This window comes from Hylobates moloch, unplaced genomic scaffold (genome assembly GCF_009828535.3).
Source record: "Hylobates moloch isolate HMO894 unplaced genomic scaffold, HMol_V3 SCAFFOLD_16, whole genome shotgun sequence".
NCBI lineage: Eukaryota > Metazoa > Chordata > Mammalia > Primates > Hylobatidae > Hylobates > Hylobates moloch.
This window is the reverse complement of record NW_026652291.1, coordinates 15,366,788-15,393,476: the sequence shown is the minus strand read 5'-3', so window position 1 is coordinate 15,393,476 and position 26,689 is coordinate 15,366,788. Positions and strand designations below refer to the sequence as shown.

The following is a 26,689-nucleotide window of genomic DNA, read 5'->3' as shown; positions in this document are numbered from 1 at the left end:
TCTCACCAAAGCGAGAACTCACTCAATGCCACAAGAATGACATCAAGCCATTCATGACGGATCTGCCCCCCCGTGACCCAAACACCTCCCTCTAGGCCCCACCTTCCACCACCACCACATTGGGGATCAAATTTCAGCGTGAATTTTGGTGGGGACATATTCAAACCATAGCCAAACAATAGCACCAGCCATCTCATTGACTGCCAGAAACTGTATTCCCCATCCCTGATGGGAGAATATTCAAAGTCTTGTTGAGCTTCAGCACGCAGAGGCTCACACTCCCCAGATATGAATGCTCACCAGCTGCCATTTGTGGACTAAGCAATCAGATTAAGCCATGCACAACACGCCCAGTATACAATACTGGAAGAAAAACAAGACAATTGCAATGAACCATTCCTCTTTAGAAAAAGGAATAGGATATAGGAACCCCCATGTATCTCTCATCCAGTTATTAGCCATTAGTAATGAGCATATAATGAGGGACAGAGGAAGGGGAAATGGGACTCTTTAAATCCAGACCTACTCAAACTAACATAAGCAAACAAGGAGAATTCATCACAAGGATCCAAGTCTCTCTCTCTCTCCCTCAGTGTTCCAGGGCAGAAACTTCCCTCCTGGGGAGGGGATGACTCTGTCATCTCTGGGCCTGCATCTCATGCATCTGCCTCATGTGTCTGTCTCTATGCTGCACATGCCACACACTCACCTGCAGGCTCCTCACAGACTTAAAATGTGAATTCAGAAAACCGGGATGTTCCCAAGTACCATGGGGGCCACACATTATTTCCGGTAACACAGGGAAGACAGTGTATTTTATTAATGGCTATTTCATTGGCATTTATTATTTATTTCCATTTTTGTTTATTTAAATGGCACACAAAAATACTCTGATTTCTTGGCTCTCATTGCTTAGGGTGATGTTAAGTTAAAGTTTTGAAGTGCTATAATTTATATAACAATATTAAACACTTGACCACCCAGGCTGAAGGTCAATGTGGTCACATCACAGAGAAAGCCCTTCTGGAGACCATGAAAACCCCATCTACAGCTGGGCATAGTGGCTCACGCCTGTAATCGCAGCACTTTGGGAGGCTGAGGTGGGCGGATCACCTGAGGTCAGGAGTTCGAGACCAGCTTGGCCAACATGGTGAAACTCCATCTCTACTAAAAATACAAAAATTAGCCAGGCACAGTGACAGGCGCCTGTAATCCCTGCTACTTGGGAGGCTGAGGCAGGAGAATCGCTTGAACCCGGGAGGTGGAGGTTGCAGTGAGCCGAGATCACGACACTGCACTCCATCCTGGGTGACAGAGTAAGACTCGGTCTCAAAAAAAAAAAGAAAAGAAAAGAAAAGAAAACCCCATCTACATTGCACTGGGGATGGAATGGAATTGTCCCCCTTAATTCATTTCTCTCTCATTACCAAGGAGTACTAGGATTCTACTGTGAATCTTTAGAAAATAATTTTGTGTTTACCTTTGAAATTAAAGAACAAGGCTGGTCGCGGTGGCTCACGCCTGTAATCCCAGCACTTCAGGGGGCCGAGGCAGGTGGATCATGAGATCAGGAGTTCAAGACCAGCCTGGCCAAGATGGTGAAACCCCATCTCTACTAAAAATACAAAAATTAGCCGGACGTGTTGGCAGGTGCCTGTATTCCCAGCTGCTTGGGAGGCTAAGGCAGAGAATTGCTTGAACCCAGGAGGCGGAGTTTGCAGTGAGCCAAGAGCGCGCCTGCACTCCAGCCTGGGCGGCAGAGCGAGACTCTGTCTCTATAAAAAAAAAATTTTAAAATTAAAAAAAAAAAATCACCTACTATTCAGAGTGACCACTTGTGTTTTTGTGCGATTCTTCCCAAACACTGTGTATATGGTTGTAACACAGTTTAGATGAGATATTTTTAAATATGTTAGTCCACTCTGCTTTCTCAGTCAGTAGAGTTTTCTCAGTGCAGTTGAACTTTCATGTGAGGAATGTTCAGGACTGTGCATTTCCTCTGACACTGTTAGGAGCAACTGCAGGTGCAGAGGCTGTCAGACATGGAACTCTTCACCTGGATACAAGATACGCCTTGGTGGCTTTGTCAATGTCCTAAATAAACTCTGTTGCATCTTGTTTCTTGTTAATGACCTCTTTTTCCTACAAGTTGAGTATATGAAAAATTCCAAGAAAAATAGAACGCTCATGGATTTGGCTCCAGGAGATTGAGGACTGATTTATCCCTAGAGTGAGTTATTAGAAAGGTGTTCTGGCTCAACAATTGGCTGTATATATGGCGTCAAGTTTCCCATTTCCATTTGGGACAACTAGGGAGAAAAGTGCTGATTGTTTAGGCAAATGTTGAGGACTCTAGATGAAAGTCATCACGATTGCACAGCAAAATAAACCTTGCGTAATTGAAGCAGCAAGCCAACAGCCGTGACAACCTGACCACACAGCAGATAAATAGACAATAGGTGGGTGAGGTGTTTACAGAATTCTTCACTAGGATCTGGGACCTCTGCTCAAGGGGGAGGGTCCCAAAGCCACATCCTTTCTCATACCAAACCAACATAATGTTTCCTTCCAGGGGAGGCAAAAAGCAGGGCAGACCGTCCCAAATTTGTGCTTATTTGTTTTTGACGCGCAAAACTCACATCTCCTTCCCTGATGGAGACTAAGAAGCCGACTAACCACACAGCTCTGGATTATTCTGAAGCTGCTGTTCTATTTGCATATTACCTAAGGCTCAGCTTGCTCCTGCCCTTCCCATCGCAAGCCAATATTAAAATTAATTTGCATGTTCTGTGTTAGGAAGTACCGAGGAGCCAGAATAAAGTTTTTTGGAGTCGATCCCACTTTGGAGTTAATAGCATAGATAATCTACACTTGGATAATTAGGGTTTGGCCAGAGTAAAAAATAACTCAATGAAACTAAAAATATCTTCATTTAGGAACCTTGATGTAAACAAGTGAGTCTATGTTTTCACCCAAGAAACTCTGTAATAGGTGCCGTGGCTGCATTTTGGTGACCTGTTTATCACTGGCCAAGTCTCAAACCTCAGCAACGCTGGCCCTAATGACGTCTAAACTGGAAGCTGATTCTGCATGAAATTACATTCAACAAGCTACTTTTTGGCTGGTACTGGTGACCTCGGGGACATAAGGCCTACTTCTGTTTGCTGGAGAGAACATTGCCTACCTAATAGAAGAGGAAGGCCTAATCAGTCCCAAGGATGTTAGGCAGGCCGCAAAGTGTGAAGCAGTGGATTGAACAAAGGAAAGCAGTAATTTCATCAGATTAGTAGTGGCTATTTTTATAACTTTGATTTGTCCACGTGAAACAGAGGAATGACTTTGAAAAATAGTCCGAAGAGCTGCAACTTTTAAAACTGTATTTGTATCTCAGCAGTAGGTTGGTTGGTTTGTTTTTCTTGGGACGGGGCCTTGCTTTGTCACCCAGGCTGGAGTGCAGGGGCATGATCACATCTTACTGAAGCCTCCAGCTCTTGGGCTCAGGTGATCCGCCCACCTCAGCCTCTCGAGCAGCTGGGACCACAGGTGTATGCCACCATGCCCGGCCAATTGTTTTATTTATTTGTAGAGCCAGAGTTTCACTATGTTGCCCAGGCTGGTCTTGAACTCTAGGGCTCAAGCAGTCCTCCCACCTCAGCCTCCCAAAGTGCTGGGGTTACGGGTGTGAGCCACCGTGCCTGGCCAGCATGAGATATTTGAGTCAAGCAGATGCTTCCACGTGCTTTACAACTAAGGAGGTTGCAGTATATGATGGAATTATGTCATTCGAGGTGCTTCAATCCCCTGTTCAGTTTCTCAGGCTGTGACATGGGGTGATAATAATCACACCTCAGAGTTCTTCTGAGGAGTAGACGAGGTGACATAGGCAGGGTGTTTGGAACCATGTCTGCTTCACAGTGGGTGCAAAATACATTTTTGCCCCTGTTGTTCAGTCTCTCTCTGAAATCGCTTCTGGCACCAAATGGGCAGGAGATTTGATTCGTCTGAAATCTTGATCTGAAGTCCCAGCACGTCTCCACTCATATCTTGTCCCAGACCAGTGTGTTGTCCTCGTATGGCAAAACCAATACTTAGACGAGGGGGCAGGGGCATCACATTCAGAAATTCTCCCATCAGGTGGGACGCAGGAGAGGGATACAAGACTACAAATTGGGTTCAGGGTATACTGCTCTGGTGATGGGTGCACCAAAACCTCACCAGTTGGCCGGGCGTGGTGGTGTAATCCCAACACTTCGGGAGGCCCAGGCAGATGGATTGCCTGAGCTCAGGAGTTTGAAACCACCCTGCGCAACATGGTGAAACCCCATCTCTACTAAAATACAAAAAAATTCGCCAGGTGTGGTGGCACGCTCCTGTAATCCCAGCTACTCGGGAGGCTGAGGCAGGAGAACCGCTTGAACCCAGGAGGCGGAGGTTGCAGTGAGCTAAGATCGTACCACTGCACTCCAGCTTGGGCGACAGAGTGAGACTCCTTTTCCAAAAAAAAAAAAAAAAAGCCTCACAAGTCACCACTAAAGAACTTCCTCATGTAACCAAATACCACCTGTTCCCCCCAGAAGCTATGGAAATCTTTTTTTTTTTTTTTTTAATGGAGTTTTGCTCTTGTTGCCCAGGCTGGAGTGCAATGGCGCAATCTTGGCTCACTGCAACCTCTGCCTCCCAGGTTCAAGTGATTCTTCTGCCTCAGCCTCTCAAGTAGCTGGGATTACAGGCATGTGCTACCACACCTGGCTACTTTTATATTTTTAGTAGAGACAGGGTTTCTCCATGTTGGCCAGGCTGGTCTCGAGCTCCCGATCTCAGGTGATCCACCTACCTCGGCCTCCCCAAGTGCTGGGATTATAGGCATGAGCCAATGTGCCCAGCTGGAAATAAATTTTTAAAAAGAAATCCCCCCATTGAAATGGACTCCTCCAGATCTGTACGGGCTCCAGGAATTCCCTTTAAGGCGGAATGTACAGCTGTGATGTAGAGCTGGTAACAACACCACCCAGCATACAGAAAGCTCACTGGCTGCAGATTCAGCTCATAACTCCCCCATCAACTGTAGTATCTTCATTAATTGATGTAAAATTGAAGCTTAGAAGAATCAAGTAAGAATCTTGCCTGTGCTGCAATGCTGGGTGGCAAAGGCAGGATTCGATCCTGGACGATTGGACTCCAGCACCCATCATCTCAATCCCTGCCCTACACAGCCACCTTCAGAATGTTGTCTTCTCTCCTGTCTCCTTCCTGGTTACTGGGAGTCAATGACACGGAGAGTAGAGTCTCTCCCATGACCCCCTGTGAAATTCCTCCCATTATTCCTCATAGCCTTTGGGAAGTGGTGCTTTTCTGCGGAGCTTCTCAGTCAGTATGGCTGTGCTGTCTTAGAAGTTAACACTGACTTTCTATCTCCTTATGGGTTGCTGTCTTCCAGTTGAGTTGCCAAGCTTTCATCCAAGGTATTAGACATTAGATTTGGGGGAATTTTAGTTCTGTTAACATTCTGGGATTTTTTCCCCCCAACTTTTATTTTAGATACAGGAGGTACCTGTGCAGGTTTGTTACATGGGTGTATTGTACTCAGGTAATAAGCATTATCCCCAGTAGGTAGTTTTTCAACCCATGCCTCCCTGTTCTAGTAGTCTGCAGTATCTGTTATTCCCATGTTTATGTCTGTGGACGCTCAATGTTTAGCTCCCACTTATAAGTGAGAACATGCAGCATTTGGCTTTCTGTTCCTGTGTTATACACTTAAGATTATGGCTGCCAGCTCCATCTACATTGCTGCAAAGGACATAATTTTGTCCTTTTTTAAGGCTGCATAATATTCCATGGTGTATATGTATAATACCACATTGTCTTAATCCAATCCACTGTTGATGGGCACCTAGGTTGATTCCATGTCTTTGTTATTGTGACTAGCAAGCTGAGGAACATACAAGTGCATTTATCTCTTTTGAAAAATGATGTATTTTCCTTTGATATATACCTAGGAATAGGATTTCTGGATCAAATGGTAACTCTAAGTTCTTTGAGAAATCTCCAAACTGCTTTCCACAGTGGCTGAAATAACTTACATTCCCACCAATAGTGTGTAAGTGTTCCCTTTTCTCTGCAGCCTCGCCAGCATCTGTGGGATTTTAAAGGCAATCTGAGTTATTTTATCCAGGACCTTTTCCCATGAAAAATAATGCAAGTATTTTTGGAGATTCAAACACACATAAAACTAGAGCATCCTGTCCACCCCAGAGAGACAGACAGGTTTTCTTTTCTTGGGGAACGGAGTTTCGCTCTTGTCAGCTGTAATGCAATGGCGTGATCTTGCCTCACTGCAACCTCCGCCTCCCGAGTTCAAGCGATTCTCCTGCCTCAGCCTCCCGAGGAGATGGGATTATAGGCTCCCACTAACTTCCCTGGCTAATTTTTGTATTTTTAGTAGAGATGGGGTTTCACCATGTTAACCAGGCTGGTCTTAAACCCGGGACCTCAGGTGATCTGCCTGCCTTGGCCTCCCAAAGTGCTGGGATTACAGGCGTGAGTCACTGCACCAGGCCCAGACAGTTTGTTGTTGTTGTTGTTGTTTTCTCTCTCCTGGACCAGAGAGATCTCTAAGTGTATCTCCTACGTCTAAAGACTTTGCCTTTTCAGCTTCCATTCTCAGCAGCTCAGTGAGGCACCGGCCGTGCCCAGATGTATAAGATCAGTCTCTAGGCTTCCTGAAGACCCCGTCTTTCCTCTTCACATTCCTGTTGGGCAGGAGTCAATTTCTCTTGTCTCTTTTTGTCTCCTGATCTTTCCCCTTTTCTGACAACTCACTCATCTCGCTCCTCCACTCAATTTTCCTTTGACATTAATTTTTCTCTTCTCAGCCGAGCCTCCTAATCTTGTTCTTCCTCAAGGGCACCTTGGAATAAAAGCCTGGCATGTCCCTGAGTGCCTCCTCCTCCTGTGCACGCCTTTCATCCCCTCCCTGCATTCTTGTTGGGTGTCAGGAACTGAGTGGTTTCTGGGCTTTCTCTCCAGACCCCCTTTCCCCTCTTAAAACAATAACATTTATTATTTTCACAGAGACTCTTTGAAATCTATGATCATATAGGCCATTCTTTGATGAGTTTCTGGAAACCTCATTGAAAACACATTGTCTGGAGACGGTTTTCTCTCTTGGCACAGCAGCACCTAGAAGGCAATAAGACATCTTGTCCCTGTCACACATACATTCCTATCTTTGGGGACTCCTGGGATTTGCTTGATAATAGTATCTTTTTTATGTCTTTGAAGCCTTTGTGTGATCACTTGATGAATCCTGCCAGAATTGTCTCACAAAGGTGATGTGCATTCTGTTTCTTTCCTGGGCCACGTATCCTCCTGGGATGGTCAGATTAAGCCCAAGGGAGACACCATCCTACCCAGGCTGGGCAAGGAAGGTGGAAGAGTCTCCGGGGGTCCCTTTCCATATGAGTTGTCACTGTCTTTTTTTTTTTTTTTTTTGAGACGGAGTCTCGCTGTGTCACCCAGGCTGGAGTGCTGGAGTGCAGTGGCGCGATCTCAGCTCACTGCAAGCTCCGTCTCTTGGGTTCACGCCATTCTCCTGCCTCAGCCTCCGAGTAGCTGGTATTACAGGTGCCCGCCACCACGCCCAGCTAATTTTTTATATTTTTAGTAGAGATGGGGTTTCACCATGGTCTCGATCTCCTGACCTCGTGATCCGCCCACCTCGGCCTCCCAAAGTGCTGGGATTACAAGCGTGAGCCACCGCACCCAGCCAGGTGTCACTGTCTTGAACTTGGGGATCAGCTACTTTTCTTTTCTTTTCTTTTCTTTTTTTTTTTGAGAGAGAGAGTCTCACACTGTCACCCAGGCTGGAGTGCAGTGGCACCATCTTGGCTCACTACAACCTCCACCTCCTGGATTCAAGTGATTCTCCTGCCTCAGCGTCCCGAGTAGCTGGGATTACAGGCATGCACCACCATGCCTGGCTAATTTTTGTTTTTCAGCAGAGATGGGGTTTCACCATGTTGGCCAGGCTGGTCTCAAACTCCTGACCTCCAGTGATCTTCACGCCTCGACCTCCCAAAGTGCTAGGATTACAGGCATGAGCCACCAGCCAGGATCAGCTACTTTCCAACTCCATTTTGCTCCTTTAGGTAAATGGGTTACATAAATAGGGTGAGGTTGGGTCCATCCATCCATCCAAGGCATTCAGCAGCACCGTGTCTCTCATTCATGCTGGTCTCCTGTCTCCTGATTGTCCAAGCTCCTTTCTGCTTCAGGCCCTTTTCTTCTCTCAGCCCTTTTCTTCTCTCAGCTTTTTATAAAACTGGGTCCCCATCTTCAGCCTCACCTGAAGACATGAGATCTTCTCTCACCCCCTTGGTGAAGTAGTCCTCACCTCATTTATTCCCTCTAGAGTCCTTACCTGAAATCACAGATGTTAGAGGAAAAAGGGGTCCCTTGACTTTAATATACAGGATAAATCAAGTGACAGAACAACCAAACACAAGTTTTTATACAGTTGATGGGGACATTCTGTGTATGCAAACTAAGTACCACCCACCCTATGGCCTTGGATTGTGGTCGTTGAGGGTACTAGGGTACTCATGGGTTAGAGTCCCAAGCTTTGAGTCTTTAACTACAAAATCCATTGTCTCCCCAAATCAAGGAAGTTGTTTTTTTTTTCCCTTTTGGCCATTTTTCTTGAAGACCCTTGAATCCAACTCTAAACAGACAAGGACAGGCAGCAATTTGTGTCCAAAGACAGCCAGGCACAAGGGATCTGTTTATTTTATAGCTGTAATTTCTGCATACGAAAGAAAAGGTCCTAGGTTAAAAAATAATAATAACAGGCCGGGCGCAGTGGCTCACGCCTGTAATCCCAGCACTTTGGGAGGCCGAGGCGGGTGGATCATGAGGTCAAGAGATCGAGACCATCCTGGCTAACACAGTGAAACCCCGTCTCTACTAAAAATACAAAAAATTAGCCGGGCGAGGTGGCGAGTGCCTGTAGTCCCAGCTACTCGGGAGGCTGAGGCAGGAGAATGGCATGGACCCCGGGGGGCGGAGCTTGCAGTGAGCCGAGATCGCGCCACTGCACTCCAGCCTGGGCGACAGCAAGACTCTGTCTCAAAAAAAAATAAAAAAATAATAACAGTCCGGCAAAGGTTTCTTGCTTCCTAGTAAGACTGCATGATGTTCCAAATCATTGTCCAGGACTTGGCAAAAGCAGGGGCATAGAAGGAGGTTTTCTATGGAGACAAGGAGCCCTCCAGAAACCTGGGCAGGCTGAGCTGGCAGTGCTGGTGGCAGGAGGCCAAGTCCTGGTTGGGTCTGAATTCTTGGGTGTCTGGTTATTCTGACACTAGTTATCCCTGTGACCTTGGGCATTCCATCTCCCTGGGTTTCAAGGCCTTTGAAATATGAGGTGATTCAATCAGAATAGTTCTGCTCAACTCCTATAATACCTGCCAACTCCCTTTTTATGTCAAAAACAATTTATGAGCTGGGTGCCATAAGGCCCCACAGTAAACACAGAACTTCTGAAGAGATCTCATTTTGACATACTGTACCATCTGAAACGTTTTCCACATCACATACTAATAGGCAAAATCAGAAAGGTGCTGGGCTCAGTGGCTCACACCTGTAATACCAGCACTTTGGGAGGCTGAGGCGGGCGGATCACCTGAGGTCAGGAGTTCGAGACCAGCCTGGCCAACATGGTGAAACCCTATCCCTACTACAAATACAAAAATTAGCCAGGCATGGTGGCTCATGCCTGTAATTCCAGCTACTCAGGAGGCTGAGGCATGAGAATCATTTGAACTCAGGAAGCAGAGCTTGCAGTGAGCTGAGATCTCGCCACTGCACTCCACCCTGGGTGACAGAGTGAGACTATGTCTTCAAAAAAAAAATTTGTGATACTATCATGAAATTTTATAACTATTTATTATCCTGAAATGAAATTTTATAGGTACAATAAACTACACATATATTTTAGAAAGACATTATACTGCCCTAATTATAAAAGAATAAACAACAGAAAACATTTATAGTAAAATAATATGGGCCAGGTGTGGTGGCTCATACCTGTAATCCCAGCACTTTGGGAGGCCAAGGCGCGTGGATTGTTTGAGGCCAGGAGTTCCAGACCAGCCTGGCCAAAAATACAAAAATTAGCTGGGAGTGGTGGTGCATGCCTGTAGTCCAAGCTACTCCGGGAGGCTGAGGCAGGAGAATCACTTGAATCCAGGAGGCAGAGGTTGCAGTGAGCTGAGATTGCACCATTGCACTCCAGCCTGGGGGACAGTCTGAGACTCCATCTCAAAAAAAAAAGCATATCAATATATAAATGCTAGGGTCTGACTATAATGAAGTGCTCAGGTGTTTGTACCAACAGGTAGGCTGACACGGGTTCTCTGTACTGCACACCACCGCTTTACTGTCCATGATGAGATTGCCCGAGATGGTGCACATTTGGTTACTCTTAAAATACATGTTGGCTGGGTGTGGTGGCTTGTGCCTGTAATCCCAGCACTTTGGTAGGCCAAGGCGGGTAGATCACAAGGTCAGGAGATCAAGACCATCCTGGCTAACATGGTGAAACCCCATCTCTACTAAAATACAAAAAATTAGCCGGGCGTGGTGGTGGACACCTGTAGTCCCAGCTACTTGGGAGGCTGAGGCAGGAGAATGGCATGAACCCGGGAGGCAGAACTTACAGTGAGCCGAGATGGGCCATTGCCCTCCAGCCTGGGCGACAGTGTGAGACTCCGTCTCAAAAAAAAAAAAAACAAAAAAAACATGTTGAGCCTTCCCTCAACTTATAGGGCAGTTGCCTGCCTGGAAATTTCAGTAAACATTAAAACTGTGCAAAAACAAAGAGTGTGTTTATTTGTAAAACAAGACTTAGGTTCAGCTCAATACCCATGCAATACCTACAGCTGAGGATTCTTCCAGGGGAGACCGCAGCCTGTTGGCATGGCTCAAGAGTGTGTGAACTGCAAAATCCAGCCTGGGAAGGTGGTTGTGTTCATCAAGCCCACCTGCCCATTCTGCAGGAGGACCCAAGAGATCCTCAGTCAATTGCCCATCAAACAAGGGCTTCTGGAATTTGTCGATATCACAGCCACCAGCCACACTAACGAGATTCATTATTTGGAACAGCTCACGGGAGCAAGAACAGGGCCTCGAGTCTTTATTGGTAAAGATTGTATAGGCAGATGCAGTGATCTAGTCACTATGCAATAGAGTGGGGAACTGCTGACACGGCTAAAGCAGATTGGAGTTTTGCAGTAACCACAGAGCAGGCCACATGCTGACTTTCCTCCTCAAGAGCTGGATGGCATTGCACGTGATGACAGCACTTCCTGGTGGATGAATTTGGGAGGCACAAACAGCTTTTTTCTTCTTTTGCCTCAGTATTTAAAAGTGGATCAACTTGCTCTTAACCATGGGGCCAAGGAGGTTGATGGGCCATCTTGGTTTTCGTCTTGATGTGCTCTTTGGTTTTCAGAAGACTGTGACAAGTTCTGGCCTAGGATTCGCTCACTCACCCTCAGTTGTTCTTTCTCTTTGGCGTGCGTTTCTTACTGTTCTCCATGTGTCAGCATTCCTCTGCCTGTAAGCCAGTGTTTTTCAACTATGTTTATACAGACTCCTTCTCCACAATGATGAATCCTTAGTTGGTTTTCTGCTACTGCCCATTAGCTGAAATCATTTTTCCGCTTGACTTTATGGAGTTGGTGTTATGAAATCAGTGGGTATTTTGAATGTGTTCTTTCAAACTACACACACCTCTCTGGAGACTCAACCCCACCCCATCCCATCCCACCTTGAGAATCACTGCCCTGAACCAGTGTTGTCCACCATGTCCTCTCACAGATCTCATAGGAAATGTTCAACAATTCTGTGAAAGATTCTGTGAAAGGGCCGGGCGCGGTGGCTCATGCCTGTAATCCCAGCACTTTGGGAGGCAGAGGCGGGTGGATCACAAGGTCAGGAGATCGAGACCATCCTGGCTAACACGGTGAAACCCTATCTCTACTAAAAATACAAAAAATTAGCCAGTCATGGTGGCAGGCGCCTGTAGTCCCAGCTACTTGGGAGGCGGAACTTGCAGTGAGCCGAGATTGCGCCACTGCACTCCAGCCTGGGCAACAGAGTGAGACTCTGTCTCAAAAAAAAAAAAAAAAAATTATCTGAAAGGTCTCAGGACCCAACTGGAGAAATCATATGAAAAGTAAAGCATAGTTGGTCTTGCTGTCACATGGATCAGAGGCACAAGTGCAGAGGCTGTGGTCATATGGAACACTCTGTTATTTAAGATGGCCGTCCAGATAATCCTGAACACTGTGTATTTATTTGATTTAGAGTACCAGCAAAAATTAAAGCACAAAATGTAAAACATCTGAGAAAACTTACAGCCCCCTACCCCAAGAGTGTATCTGTGAAAGAGCCCCCAGTGCTTTGAAAACTTAAGAATCCCTTATGAAGTTTGCCTTTTCTAGAACTGTAAGATTGTTAGTTTCCTTCTTCAGTCTCTATTGAGAATGTTTAATTTCTTTTCTAATAAAAAGATACCTATAGATGAAAAAACAAGAATTAGGTTCTAGACTCAGATAAATGCAGCTATTTATCCAGTGAGACATTTGGAAGTTGTACAGGATGCAGGACTTCCTTTTCTTTCTTTCTTTTTTTTTTCTGAGGTGGAGTCTCGCTCTGTCGCCCAGGCTGGAGTGCAGTGGCGTGATCTCAGCTCACTGCAAGCTCCACCTCCCAGGTTCACGCCATTCTCCTGCCTCAGCCTCCCAAGTAGCTGGGACTACAGGCACCCGCCACCACGCCTGGGTAATTTTTTGTATTTTTTTAGTAGAGACGGGGTTTCACCATGTTAGCCCGGATGGTCTCAATCTCCTGACCTCGTGATCTGCCTGCCTTGGCCTCCCAAAGTGCTGGGATTACAGGTGTGAGCCACTGCGCCGGGCCTTTTTTTTTTTTTTCTTTTTTGAGAAAGGACTTGCTCTGTCACCCAGGCTGGAGTGCAGTGGCGCAATCACAGCTCACTGTAGCCTCAACCTCCTGGGCTCAGGTGATCCTCCCACCTCAACCTCCCGAGCAGCTGAGACCACAAGCATGCACTACCACGACAAGCTAATTTTTGTATTTTTTTGTAGAGACAGGATTTCGCCATGTTGCCCAGGCTGGTCTCGAAATCCGAGACTCAAGTGATCCATCTGCCTCCGCCTCCCAAAGTGCTGGGATTATAGGCGTGAACCACCTCACCTGGCCAGGATATTTATTTAATGTGCTGGACGTGTAACAGCCCTACCCCCTCCATACTAAATGCCAGTCATTGTGACAGCCAAACCACCTGCCCAACTCATATTTCCTGATTGCCCCTGCTGAGAACTGTCTTTAAGGAACCCAGAGGTGTGCTACTACAGCTTTAATGTGAGTGCAGATTACCAGCAAGACCGTATAAAAATGCACCTGAGCCGGTGTGGTGGCTCATGCCTGTAATCCCAGCACTTTGGGAGGCCAAGATGGGTGGATCACTTGAGGTCAGAAGTTCAAGACCAGCCTTGCCAATATAGTAAAACCCTGTCTCTACTAAAAATACAAAAATTAGCAAGGCACGGTGGCAGGCACCTGTAATCCCAGCTACTCGGGAGGCAGAAGTTGCAGTGAGTCGACATCATGCCACAGCATTCCAGCCTGGGTGACGGAGTGAGTCTTTGTCTCAAAAAAAAAAAAAAAAAGCATCTGATTCAGGAGCTCTGGAGTGGGACCCAGGATTTTGCATTCCAGGTGATGCCACTACTGCTAGTCTGGGGCCACACTTTGAGTAGCAAGGACATAAGGAGTCACATAGCGCCTCCTGAGCTAAGTGTCTATGGATTCAGTGCATGTCTTTCTAAAGGGGCATGTCTTTGAGAACCACATACTATTGAATCTCCTGGGGTACTTACCAAATATGCATATCCCTGGCCAAGTGCAGTGGCTCACGCCTGTAATCCCAGCACTTTGGGAGGCCAAGGCGGGCGGATCACCTGAGGTCAGGAGTTTGAGACCAGCCTGGCCAACATGGTGAAACCCTGTCTCTACTAAAAATACAAAAATTAGCTGGACATGGTGGCAGGTGCCTGTAATCCCAGCTACTCAGGAGGCTGAGGCAGGAGAATCGCTTGAACTCGGGAGGCAAAGTTTGCAGTGAGCTGAGATGGCACCATTGCACTCCAGCCTGGACGACAAGAGCGAGACTTTTGTCTCAAAAAAAAAAAAAATACATCCCTGAGTCTCTGAGTCTCACTCTGAACCCCCTGATCAGGAACTCCCTGCATTAGCCTATTAATACTTAATTCCCTGAGTGTTGCCTTAGAGCCACTAAGTTGAGAACCCCAACTTCATTTCTAGACATCTCCAGATCTTGTGGACCTTTGCAAAACAAAGCTCTAGTTCTCCGTCCAAATCTCAGATTCTGTGCAAGTCAAGAAACTGCCCTGGGGTGTCAGATGGAGGATGGAGAGTTGGCCACCCACTGAGGTTCTGGAAATTTTCTATTTCTTGACTGAGTATTAGTTACAAAGATGCTCAAGCCATTTATACATTTATTCAGTTTTTTCCCCAAATGTGTTACATTTCATATATACACAGAGAAGAGGACCTCTCCTTATTGGCTCTAGGAGGTGTGGTTGATTAGCTCAGGGAAAGAATGAGGGGAATTGTTAGTTGCTACTCAAGCTCAATTGTTTCCCAGCTGTGCCCTTTTTCTGTGCATTTCATTGATTGTAGTCTGGCAGTGGGAGAGAACAGTATAGAAGACAGTGAAATGTTCGCTTTTGTTGTCCTGAGACAAAGCAGAAAGATGTTGACCTGCACTTATTTGGAGAAGGTTATCTGGGGCATCTGGAGAAGGGGCTGAGCCCTTTCATCTCTAGATGCAGAATGTCCCTCTCTGTGACAACAGCCCCAGATGGCTTGGTCACAACGATAAAGCCACTTTCCCTCTGTGCAGCCAGTTGCTTACCATAGAGTATTACAGCGAAACCTTCTCTTGTGACTATTTTTTTACCTAAATAAATAAGGTGACTGATTTCTTCAGGTGAATTGACTTCTCTAGTAATTTTCTGGCCCCACCCCTTCCACGCATCCCTCACAGGTGGGTCACTGGGCCACACTTCAGGCTCTTAAGAGAGAATTCACTCCTAGGGAGTCTAAGGATCCTAGGCTAGTTGTTCAGCAGAAAATCAACCTTGGGGCTGGCCCCACCCTGACCTTATATCCCAATTCTGGGAGCTAGGACGTCTTCTCTTAGATCAAGGCTCTGCCTCAGCACCATGTCTAGTCCCTGTGTCTTTGCCTGGAATTCAGCCAAACATCCTGCTCTGCTCATTCTCCTTGGCCCTTCTTACCTTTTTCTCACATTCCTGCACCATTCTGCATATCTCTAGCGATGCCATTTACGTTGTATTCTGTGGGTAAGGCAGTGCTGCTGACATGCAGGGACTCTCACCCACCAAGTGAAGCTTTTAAAAAGTTTTTTTAAATGAAGCAGATCATTTCACTCACTTGACTCATCATCTATTCTTGCTCTGCTGGTTCATGTGTGAACACAAACATCCAGAAGAACTGGATGAGCAATACAGTTGATTCATCCCGGCCAGTAGAGCATCTCTAGAGTATCTGAGAAGAGCCATTCAATTCTTCCATGGCTCAACTAAAAACAATGCAAATCATCAATCTTGTAGTCGTCGCTGCAAATACTATTGGTAGAAAAAACGCAAAAGGAAATACAATAGTTAAAATTGCAAGTGATAAAAAAATTGTTGCAAATGAGAAACTGCAGAAAGTAAACATGGTAAAGTTGAAAAGTACAACAACTGAACTGCAAAAAATTAAATGTGATAGAAAACTCAAATGAAATAAAAGCAACAGAAGGAAAAAATGCACATGGTAAAATTGTTTTTTTAACCAATAGAAGGATCACATCTTGGCAAATCTGGATATGCAGAATTTGACTCAGGAAAATTGATCTTGGTGGAAATGTGATTATCCAAGGAAACTCAGATTGTCAAAAACCACGAGGGACAGCATTCATATAGACACAAAGTAATTGATGAACCAAATATTTTTGGTAAAATTTATTGTAAAAAAAAAAAAATCTGTTGAAAAGATTTTTTTTTTTTTTTTTTTGAGACAGGGTCTTGCTCTGTCACCCAGGGTGGAGGGCAGTGGTGTCATCACAGCTCATTGCAGCTTCATCCTTCTGGGCTTGAGCAATCCTTTCACCCCAACCTCTTGAGTAGCTGGGACCACAGATGTGTGCCACCATGCCCTGCTAATTTTTTGTATTTTTTGTAGAGACAGGGTTTTGCCATATTGCCCAGGCTGGGCTTGTCTTTAACTCCTGAGCTCAAGCAATCTTCCCTCCCCAGCTTCCTAAAGTGCTAGGATTACAGGTGTGAGCCATTGCACCTGGTTGAAAAGTTTTTTTTTTTAATGGAAAAACATAGTACTGGTTTACCTGCATGGAAAAATTGTTGAAAGAATTAAAGTAGCTTGTAATGGAATTCACTGAGGAAAAGACTGTCTCAATAAAATTTCTTTAGTGGCAGAATTCGGACGAAAATATATATACATATTCATAAAGACAAAACAAAAATGTTTTTAAGTGCTTCTTTGTGTCTCCACCACCAGGAGGTGTATGTTCCTGATTGTCTGGGTGCTCCTGTGCATCATCCTTGAGAGTGAGACCTAGGTTGTTGGTTTCTGTCCTGGAAACAGATGGCAGTGGCTGTCCTGAGGGATTTGATTGCCAGTTGAGCATTGCCGGTGCTCACCAGGTGGCAGCCTTGCAGTGCAGGTTTCCCCTTCTGCTAGGTGGCCCCTCTTTCTGCATCCAGGTGCAGGTTCACCTCACTTTCTTTGCAGAGCAGAGACTTTGGAGTGCTCTGCAAGTGTGGCCTGGGCAAAACCCGCGCTCTTGTTTGCACTTAAATCCAAAGTCAGAGCCAAATCACTTGACTTCTACCAACCCAATGCAGATTCTGGCAATCAGGAGGAATTGCACCTTCAAAATTTTGGGACTGGGACCTGGTCTCATTTCAGCTCCTGAATGTAAATGGTCCCATTTACATTCATTGTTTTGGGGTTTTGTTGGTTGGTTTGTTTATAACAGCAGTAGATGGACCCTACCCCAGAGCAACTGAGTGTGAATCTCTGAAAGGTAATTACTGGGGATCTGAGTTGTAAACATTCCTCACGTGATTCTGGAAGAGCCAGCCTGTTCCTGCTGGTCACTGGGCTCCACTGGGAACTGCATCACCACAAAGCACCGAGGGCCCTAATTCAGAACCAGGGGATCCTCAAGAAAAATCTCCTGTGAAACTTACAAAGAAGTCATGCCCAAGCCTCATCCTGGAGAGTTGGAGTCAGAAGGTGCCAGGTGGTGCTGAACATCTTTTTGTGTTTTATAAACTCCACATTCAATTCAGATGTCTGACCCAGGGGCCCTTTCTGTAAAGGGCCAGCCAGCAAATATTTCAGGCTTGCAGACTATATGGTCTCTGTTGCAACTGCTCAACTTTGCGACTGTAGCCTGAAAGCAGCCATGAGTTTACATAAATGAACATGCATGGGTGGGTTCCAATAACATGTTATTAAAAAAAAAATAAAAAACAGGCAACAGGCCGATCTAGGTTGTGGGCCATGGTTTGTCCACCGTGATAAAACCACATGGGGAGCTATAACGTGTTCTTTTATGCCCAGGCAATTAAATCAGAATCTCTGTGGGTGGTGCCCAGGCATTGGTATTTATTAAAAGCTCTTCAGGTGATTTTCAATCAGCCAGGATTAAGAACCACTGCTGTAATGCATGGTCATTGCACTACTCATTCTAAGGAGCAGCATCTTGCTCTGATACAGTGTTTAAACTGCTCCAGAAGGTTCTGTGTTTCTTTGTATGTTTGTTTGCTCATTTTGTTTTCATTAAATGGAATGATTCCAAGCATATTTTTCTATGCCTGCCAAAAAAAATTTTATTGAGATATGACCGATATACAGTCAAGGATATAAATCTTAAGTGTACAACTTGATGAATTTTTACATTTATTGTTTGCACTCTTCTTCACATATATCGTAGCCACGTAACCACACAGATAGAAACGTAAGAACACTTAAAGGAGTCCTTTTCTCCCTTCCCAGGCAATAGTCTCCTGAAGATATTTGAAGCCTGCCTTTAAATCTGTCTTCTGTCTGAATGGATGTCACTAAGTCACCAAGTATTTGGCAATTTGCCCATAAATATTCTCGGCATTATGGGGGCAAAAGCAAGCACGGCTGTGGTTGAGATTTTCTATTGCACAGTTTAGTTATAAACTATTGCACAGTTATAGCAATTTTCAGTTGCTATGGCAGACTGCATCCCTGGAAAGGAAGTTCTGTGCGCCCTGTTGGCTCATGTACATCAGGGGACAATGAGGCCTGTCAAGCAGCAAGCAGCCTGTAAGCAGCAGGCCCCAGCTAGGTCAGCTCACCAAACCTCCATGGATGCTTTGGGAAAGGAGACAAGCCCAAGTGGATTTAGACCGCTCATTACAACACAGCAGGCAGCATGAGCTTCGGGTTTGCAAAGGTTCCCCTTGCCCCACAATTCCCAGGAGGCCATGCACAGCAGGCCAGGTGAATGCCGCATACCCCACGGGTCTGTGTCACAACTGCTCAAGAAATCCCCAATCTTACAAGCGGTTGCAAGCAAATGCGCTCATCTTTTCTCCTACTGGGAGATATTACCGTTATTTTTTTAGTTGAGGTGAAATGTGCGTACATAAATTAACCATGTCAAAATACAGTAATTCCTCCCTTATCTTTAGAGAATCTATTTCAAGACCCCGGGTGGATGGTTCAAGCCTCAGATACTACTGAACCCTATATGATACTGTGTTTCCTGCACATACATATCTATAATAAAGTTTAATTTATAAGGCACAGTAAGAGATTAACAACAATAACTAAGAATAAAATATAACAATTATAACAATAGCCAGCATCACTACCGTCATGCTTCTGAGCCATTGTTAAGAAAAAGAAGGGTGACTTGATACAAGCACTGCAACAGTGGATCTGATAGCCTAGACAGTTACTCATTGACTCAAGGGCAACAGTGTATATAGCTGGACAAAGGGATGAACATGTCTGAAGTGAGACAGAGTGGGACAGTGAGAGATCTCATCATGCTCCTTAGAACGGCACTCAATTTAAAACTTAGGAATTGGGCTGGGTGCAGTGGCTCACACCTGTAATCCCAGCACTTTGGGAGGCTGAGGCGGGTGGATCACCTGAGGTCAGGAGTTTGAGACCAGCCTGGCCAACATGATGAAACCCCGTCTCTACTCAAAATACAAAAATTAGCCAGGCGTGGTGGTGCATGCCTGTAGTCCCAGCTACTCGGAAGGCCGAGGCAAGAGAATCGCTTGAACCCAGGAGGTGGAGGCTGCAGTGAACCGAGATTGCATCATTGCACTCCAGCCTGGGCGAGACAGAGCGAGACTCTGTCTCAAAGAAAAAAAAAAATTAGGAATTGTTTATTTCTGGAATTTTTCATTTAATATTTTGGACCATAGTTGACCACAGGTAACTGAAACCTCAGAAAGCAAAACCTTACGTAAGGGGGAACCACTTGTATACAATGAAGTGGTGCTTAGTACATTCACAGTGTTGTGCACCCATTACCTCTATCTAGTTCCAAAGCATTTTTGTTGCCCCCGGTGAAAACCTCATACCACTTGAATGGTTACTCCTCATTTGCTCTTCCCTTCAGCCCCTGGCAACCACCAACTTGTTTTCTGTCTGTATAGATTTCTCTGTCCTAGACAGTTCTCATTAAATGGAATCCTTCAATATGTGACCTTTGTGTCTGGCTCTGTTTCTTACCCACACAACAGGTGGGTTCGATTGCTTGGCCAGTGACAGCTCAATGACTACAACCAAGGAGGAGTTAACAAAGAGATTTTATTACTTGCAGCAAGTAAGAAGAACAGTGGGATAGTTCCCAAAGCAGTGCCTCCCCAAATAATGGTGAAAACAGGGCTTTTTATTGGGCTGGTAGCTGAGTCATTGTATGTAAAGGAAGAGTAAATGCAGTGAAGGCACCGTCACCGATCACGCTTCTACATATGTGTATAGGAAATGGTGAATAAGCAAGCTCCTCCCTGGGAGGAGAGTTTAGTAGGGTAATGAGGGGAGTTGGGCAAAGTTTATCTCCAGCCCAGGCATCTCTGGATCCAACCCATGTTTGTTTTCTAGGGCTGAGTTTCTTCCTGGAACTTTTTTGAAACATCAAGAACTTAAGATGCAACAGTTACAAGTACGTACTTTTTCACAGTGCATACCCAAAATTCCGGGATTCTGGGTTACACTTTCACTTAGCTTAATGTTTTCAAGGTTTATCTACATCGTAGCATGATTTAGTGCTTTATAGTTTATGGACATATGGGTTTCCACCTTTTGGCTTTTATGAATAGTGCTGCTATGGACATTTGTGTACACGTATTTGAGTACTTGTTTTCAATATTTTTGGATGTTTAGGAGTAGAATTACTGGGTTATATGATAATCCTGTTTAACTTTTTGAGGAACTGCCATACCATTTTCCACAACAACTGCAACATCTTACACCCCCATGGGAATGCACAAGAGTTCCAGTTTCCCTGCATCCTGGCCAACACTTGTTATTTTCATTTTTAAAAATAACCAAAATCAGACCTGAACTGAAGGAAAATAGAGGCATGAAAAACCATTCAAAAGATCAACAAATCCAGGAGTTGGTTATTTTGAAAAAATTACTAAGACAGAGAGTCCACTAGCTAGACTAATAAAGAAGAAAAGAGAGAACATCCGAGTAAACACAACTAGAAAGGGCAGAGGATGTTACCACCGACCCCACAGAAATAAAATAACCATCAGAAACTGTTTTGAACACCCGTATGCACACAAACTAGGAAACCTAAAGGAGATGGATACTTTCCTGGACACATACACCCTCCCAAGACTGAACCAGGAAGAAACTGATTACCTGTACAGACCAATAACAAGCTCCACAATTGAATCAGTAATAAATAGCCTACCAACCAAAAAAAAAGCACAGGATCAGATGGCTTCACAGCTGAATTCTACCAGATGTACAAAGAAGAGCTGGTAACATTCCTACTGAAACTATTCCAAAATATTGAGGAGGAAGGACTCCTCCCCAATTCATTCTATGAGGCCAGGGTCATTCCTTTACCAAAACCTGGCAGAGATGCAACAAAAAAAGAAAACTTCAGGTTAATATCCTTGATTAACATTGATGCAAAAATTCTCAATAAAATACCTGTAAACTGAATCCAGCAGTACATCAAAAACTAATCCACCACGATCAAGTAGGCTTCATTTCCAGGATGCAAGGTTGGTTCAACATATGCAAATCAATAAATAATCATCACACAAACAGAACTAGTTACTAGAAAAATGCAAATTAAAACCACAGAGATATACCAGTTCATACCCACTAGGATAACTGTCATTTTCTGTTTATTTATTTATTTATTTAGAGACCAAGTCTCACTCTGTTGCCCAGGCTGGAGTGCAGTGGCATGATCTTGGCTCACTGCAAGCTCCGCCTCCCAGGTTCAAGCAATTCTCCTGCCTCAGCCTCCCAAATAGCTAGGATTACAGGCGCCCACCACCACGCCTGGCTAATATTTGTATTTTTAGTAGAGACAAGGTTTCACCATGTTGGCCAGGCTGGTCTCAAACTCCTGACCTCAAGCAATCCACCCACCTTGGTATCCCAAAGTGCTGGAATTATAGGCACGGAGCACTGCACCTGGCTTTCTGTTTATTTTTTAACTTAAAAAAAAATTTAGGTTCAGGGGTACATGTGCAGGTTTGTTATATAAGTAAACTTGTGTCACAGGAGTTTTTTTGTACAAATTATTTCATCACCCAGGTACTAAGACTGGTACTCAATAGTTATTTTTTCTGCTTCTCCCTCCTCCCACTCTCCACTCTCAAGTAGGCCCCAGTGTCTGTTGTTCTCCTGTCTGTGTCCATGTGTTCTCATCATTTAGCTCCCACTTATAAGTGACAACATGCAGTATTTGGTTTTCTGTTGCTGTGTTAGTTTGCTAAGGATAATGGCCTCCAGCTCCATCTATGTTCCCACAAAAGATGTGATTTTGTTCTTTTTATGACTGCATAGTATTCCATGTGTGATGTGTGTGTGTCTGTGCACTATTCCAGTGAGGATGACCAAGTCTTCCCACAGGAGCTTACTTTGAGTTTTATCTACTGTGTTAGTCTGTTCTCACGCTGCTATAAAGAACTGCCCGAGATTGGGTAACTTATAAAGAAAAGAGGTTTAATTGGCTCACAGTTCTAAGTGGCTGGGGAGACCTCAGGAAACTTACCATCACGGCAGAAGGGGAAGCAAACACGTCTTTCTTCACATGGTGGCAGGACAGAGAAGTGAGTGCCAGCAGGGAAAATGTTAGATGCTTATAAAACCATTAGATCTTGTGAGAACTCACTCACTATCATGAGAACGGCATGGGGGGATCTGCCCCCCATGATTCATTTACCTCCCACTGGGTTCCTCCCACGATCTATGGGATTATGGGATTCAAATTTATGATGAGATTTGGGTGGGGACACAAAGCCAAATCACATCATTCTGCCCCTGGCCCCTCCCAAATCTCATGTCCTCACATTTCAAAACACAGGTCCTCAAAGTCTTAACTCATTCCAGCATTAGCCCAAAAGTCCAAGTCCAAAGTTTCATTTGAGACAAGGCAAGTCCCTTCTGCCTATGAGCCCATAAAATCAAAAGCAAGTTAGTTACTTCCTAGATACAATGGGGGTACAGAATTGGATAAATACACCCATTGCAGTCTGCGGCTTGGGAGGTTATTGCAGTTGTTGAGGGAGAGATGGTGGTGGCATTGGCCATAGGAGAAATGGACTGACTGGAGGACGATTTGGAGTCCATCGTCACTAGGACTTGAAGGACTGAACATGACAATGAGGGTGAGGGAGGCAACCAGCCAACCTCTAGGTTTCTGGCTCACTACCGAGGTAGGAACTGCTATGGAGAGCATGCTGCAAAGAATAAGAATAATATTTGTGCCTTATCAGAAGTGCCCGTTTATGTAAATATTGACTTTCATCGACAGGTTTCTGTTAAATTAATTAAAGAGAATGTTTTGTAAAAGGGATAGAAGAGAAGTTGCTGAAGCAGCACTTGGCAGCCTCTGTCCTTTGCCTCCCTGTAAGCACCATGGCTTCCTTAGGATGTGTTTTACACCCACATCAGGAAAACCTTCTGGGGAGGGATGTTGTTACGCTGTGACAATGTCATTAGCTAAATGGTGTTTGATCATTCCCAAGTATTGTAATGGGATAGCTGAATCCTGAAGCAAAATAGGACTCCTCGGTCCTGTTTCTGTTCTTTATTGTTGGCTGTTTTATACTAACTCTATTTTCTCCCATGATAAATGTAGTATATGCTCATTATAGAAAAAAGTCAGGAGCCCAGAGCAGCAAAGGTCAGGACGGAAAATCACTTATAGCCCACTGTTAAGGCACCCACTTTATTAGCACCTTGTTGGATTGCCTTTTAGCCTTACCTTTATGCTTCTTATTTTATTTTATTTTATTTTATTTTATTTTATTTTATTTTATTTTATTTGAGACAGTCTTGCTCTGTCACCCAGGCTGGAGTACAGTGGCACAATCTCAGCTCACTGCAACCTCTGCCTCCCAGGTTCAAGTGATTCTCCTGCCTCAGCCTCCCGAGCAGCTGGAATTACATGCGTGCAACACCACGCCCGGCTAATTTTTGTATTTTTAGTAGAGACGGTGTTTCACCATGTTGGCTAGGCTGGTCTCGAACCCCTGACCTCAAGTGATCTGCCCACCTCTGCCTCCCAAAGTGCTGAGATTACAGGTGTGAGCCACCACACCCAGCAGATCTATTTTTAACCTATATATTTTATATCTCTTTCTTAAGATAACTGCCATCATGTAAACATTTTCCACAATTTTAATAGCTCCATCATAGTCTATGATGGGCATGTACTATATTTTATTTGTCCCCTCTTACTGGACATTTAGATTTTCACTGTTTTTTTTAGTTATATATAATGCTATAAGTAATCTACTTACAGATAAAGCTATTTCTGTATTTAGCAGCTTTTCCTCAGAAGTGAGTAACAGAAGTGAAGTTTCTGGATAATAGGGCATGAATATTTTAAAGACTTTTCACCCATAATTTTTTTTTTTTTGAGACAGAGTCTTACTCTGTCACCCAGGCTGGAGCGTAGTGGCGTAATCTCAGCTCACTGCAACCTCCACCTCCCAGGTTCAAGCAATTCTCCTGCCTCAGCCTTAGCCTCCCAAGTAGCTAGGAATACAGGTGCCCACCACCACACCTGGCTAAATTTTTTTTGTATTTTTAGTAGAGACAGGGTTTCACCATGTTGGCCAGGGTGGCCTCAAACTCCTGACCTCAGTTCACCCATAATTTGACATTGCTTTGCAAAAGGGTTGTACTCACTTACTGTTTAAAGATGGAGTGTGAAATTGTTGAGTTTTGTTTGCGACATGATATTCACAAACTGGCCCAAGGCACTCAATGAACATGGAAAAAAAAGGGAGAAACTAACTTGGAGGAGACCAAAGGTATTATAAAACTAATTTTTAAAATATAGCTGAGCTGACAGAAGAAAAGGTTTGCATGGTTTGCTCTGTGACACTGCTCATTCATTCAATACCTACCTAATAAGCCTTCATATCCAAATCAAAATCAGGCAGGCTGTGGAAAGATCTGGGTAGATTTCCCAGCATGGTTCCGTCACACACTATCTCAGCACTCTCATGGAGTGGCATTTTTCAGATGAAGACTCCGAAGCTTGTTAACTTAGCCAAGATCACATGGCCAATTAGTGGCAGAGCTGGGACATAAGCCCAGGGTCACAGCTGCTTTAGTTGTATTTATTGAACTATAGCTATATTCAAACAGCCTGATAAGCATCAGGGAAATGAAGGTGAGACAGCAAGTCCCACCCCCAGGAACTTGCACTCACTGAGGAAGCTGAAAGGCACCTGGTACTTTGAAACTGTATCAGTCGGCTAGGGCAGCCATAACCAAGCCACTGGGTGGTTTAAACAACAGAAGTTTATTTTCCTACAGTTCTGAAGGCTGGAAGTTTGAGATCAAGGTATCAGCAGGATTGGTCTCATCTGAGACCTCTCTCCTTGGCTTGCAGATGACTGCCTTCTGCCTGTGTCTCCATGTGGTCTTCCCTCCATGTGTGTCTGGGTCCTGGTCTCCTTTAAGGACACCAGCCAGATTGGATTAGGGCCCACACTAAGGATCTTGTTTTCATTTAAGTACCTCCTTAAAGACCCTGTCTCCAAATACAGTCACATTCTGAGGTACTGTCAGGTTAGGACTTTGACACAGAAATTTGGGGTGGACACAATTTAGTCCATAACAAAAGGCAATAGAATGAGAAAAGTTGCCAGTCCTCATTTATGAGACATGGCTATTATTATTAGTAGTAGTATTTTTGAGACAGAGTCTCATTCTGTTGCTCAGACTGGAGTGCAGTGGCATGATCATGGCTCACTGCAGCCTCAAACTCCTGAGCTCAGATGTTCCTCCTGGCTCAGCCTCCCATGTAGCTGGGACTATAGCCATGCACCACCACACCTGGCTAATTAAAAGAAAAATTTCTGTAGAGATGGGGTCTCACTGTGTTGCCCAGGCTGAGACAGGGCTAATTCTAAGCCAGTGACTCAACCCCAGCTGCCCTTTCAAATCACCTGGGCAGTTTTTAACAGATAGCAATGCCCCCAGAGATTCTGACTTAATTGGTCTCCGAGAGGCCTTGGCATAGATATTTTGTAAAAGCTCCTTGCTGATTCTAATGTGTACCCAGCACCAAGAACGTTGTTTCACTGAAATGCCAAAGAGAAATCTGAGCTGCTTTCATTATCCTACACTGTGATGCTTTCTGCCCAGCAAACAATTAGTTTTTCATGGATAGGATACTTTCTAATCAGCAAAATATCAGCACAGCAGCAGAATTGTGTGTCTCCGGTTAATGTGCACTCAGCTCACAGTGTTCTTTAGCTCTTTCATTCATTAAAGTCATTAGTCATTTGTTGAATGCCTGTGATACGGAGACGCTGTGCTGATGGAATAGGCCAAATAATGGCCCCTGCCCCAGGACAGGTTCCATTCCCTGGAACCTGCGAATAGGGAGATTATCCTGCATTCTCCAGGTACGCTCAACTTAATCACATGAGGCCTTAAAAGTAGAGAATCTTTCCTAGCAGAGGTCAGAGAAATATAAGAAAGGCAGAAGAGGCCGGGCGCAGTGGCTCTTGCCTGTAATCCCAGCACTTTGGGTGGCCGAGGCAGGCGGATCACGAGGTCAGTGGATGGTAGCCATCCTGGCTAACATGGTGAAACCCCGTCTCTACTAAAAATACAAAAAGAAGTTAGCTGGGCGTGGTGGCGGGTGCCTGTAGTCCCAGCTACTCGGGAGGCTGAGGCAGGAGAATGGCGTGAACCCAGGAGGCAGAGCTTGCAGTGAGCCGAGATGGCGCCGCTGCACTCCAGCCTGGGCAGCAGAGCAAGACTCCGTCTCAAA

At 44.9% G+C, this 26,689-nt stretch overlaps 2 protein-coding genes across 2 annotated transcripts in view; both read left to right on the top strand.

The window, feature by feature from the left end:
- The window catches only part of KCNK13 (potassium two pore domain channel subfamily K member 13), a 125,219-nt gene that overhangs the window by 35,853 nt on the left and 62,677 nt on the right, over window positions 1-26,689 (top strand). The window lies entirely within an intron of this gene.
- On the top strand, window positions 10,975-11,244 carry LOC116485175 (glutaredoxin-1-like). The gene has a single exon (XM_032753749.1). It carries the CDS (start codon window positions 10,975-10,977, stop codon window positions 11,242-11,244), a length of 270 nt encoding a protein of 89 aa, XP_032609640.1.

What these genes read in the sequence shown, in the direction of transcription:
- LOC116485175 (XM_032753749.1), top strand. Translation starts at nt 10,975, where the DNA reads ATGGCTCAAGAGTGTGTGAACTGCAAAATCCAGCCTGGGAAGGTGGTT.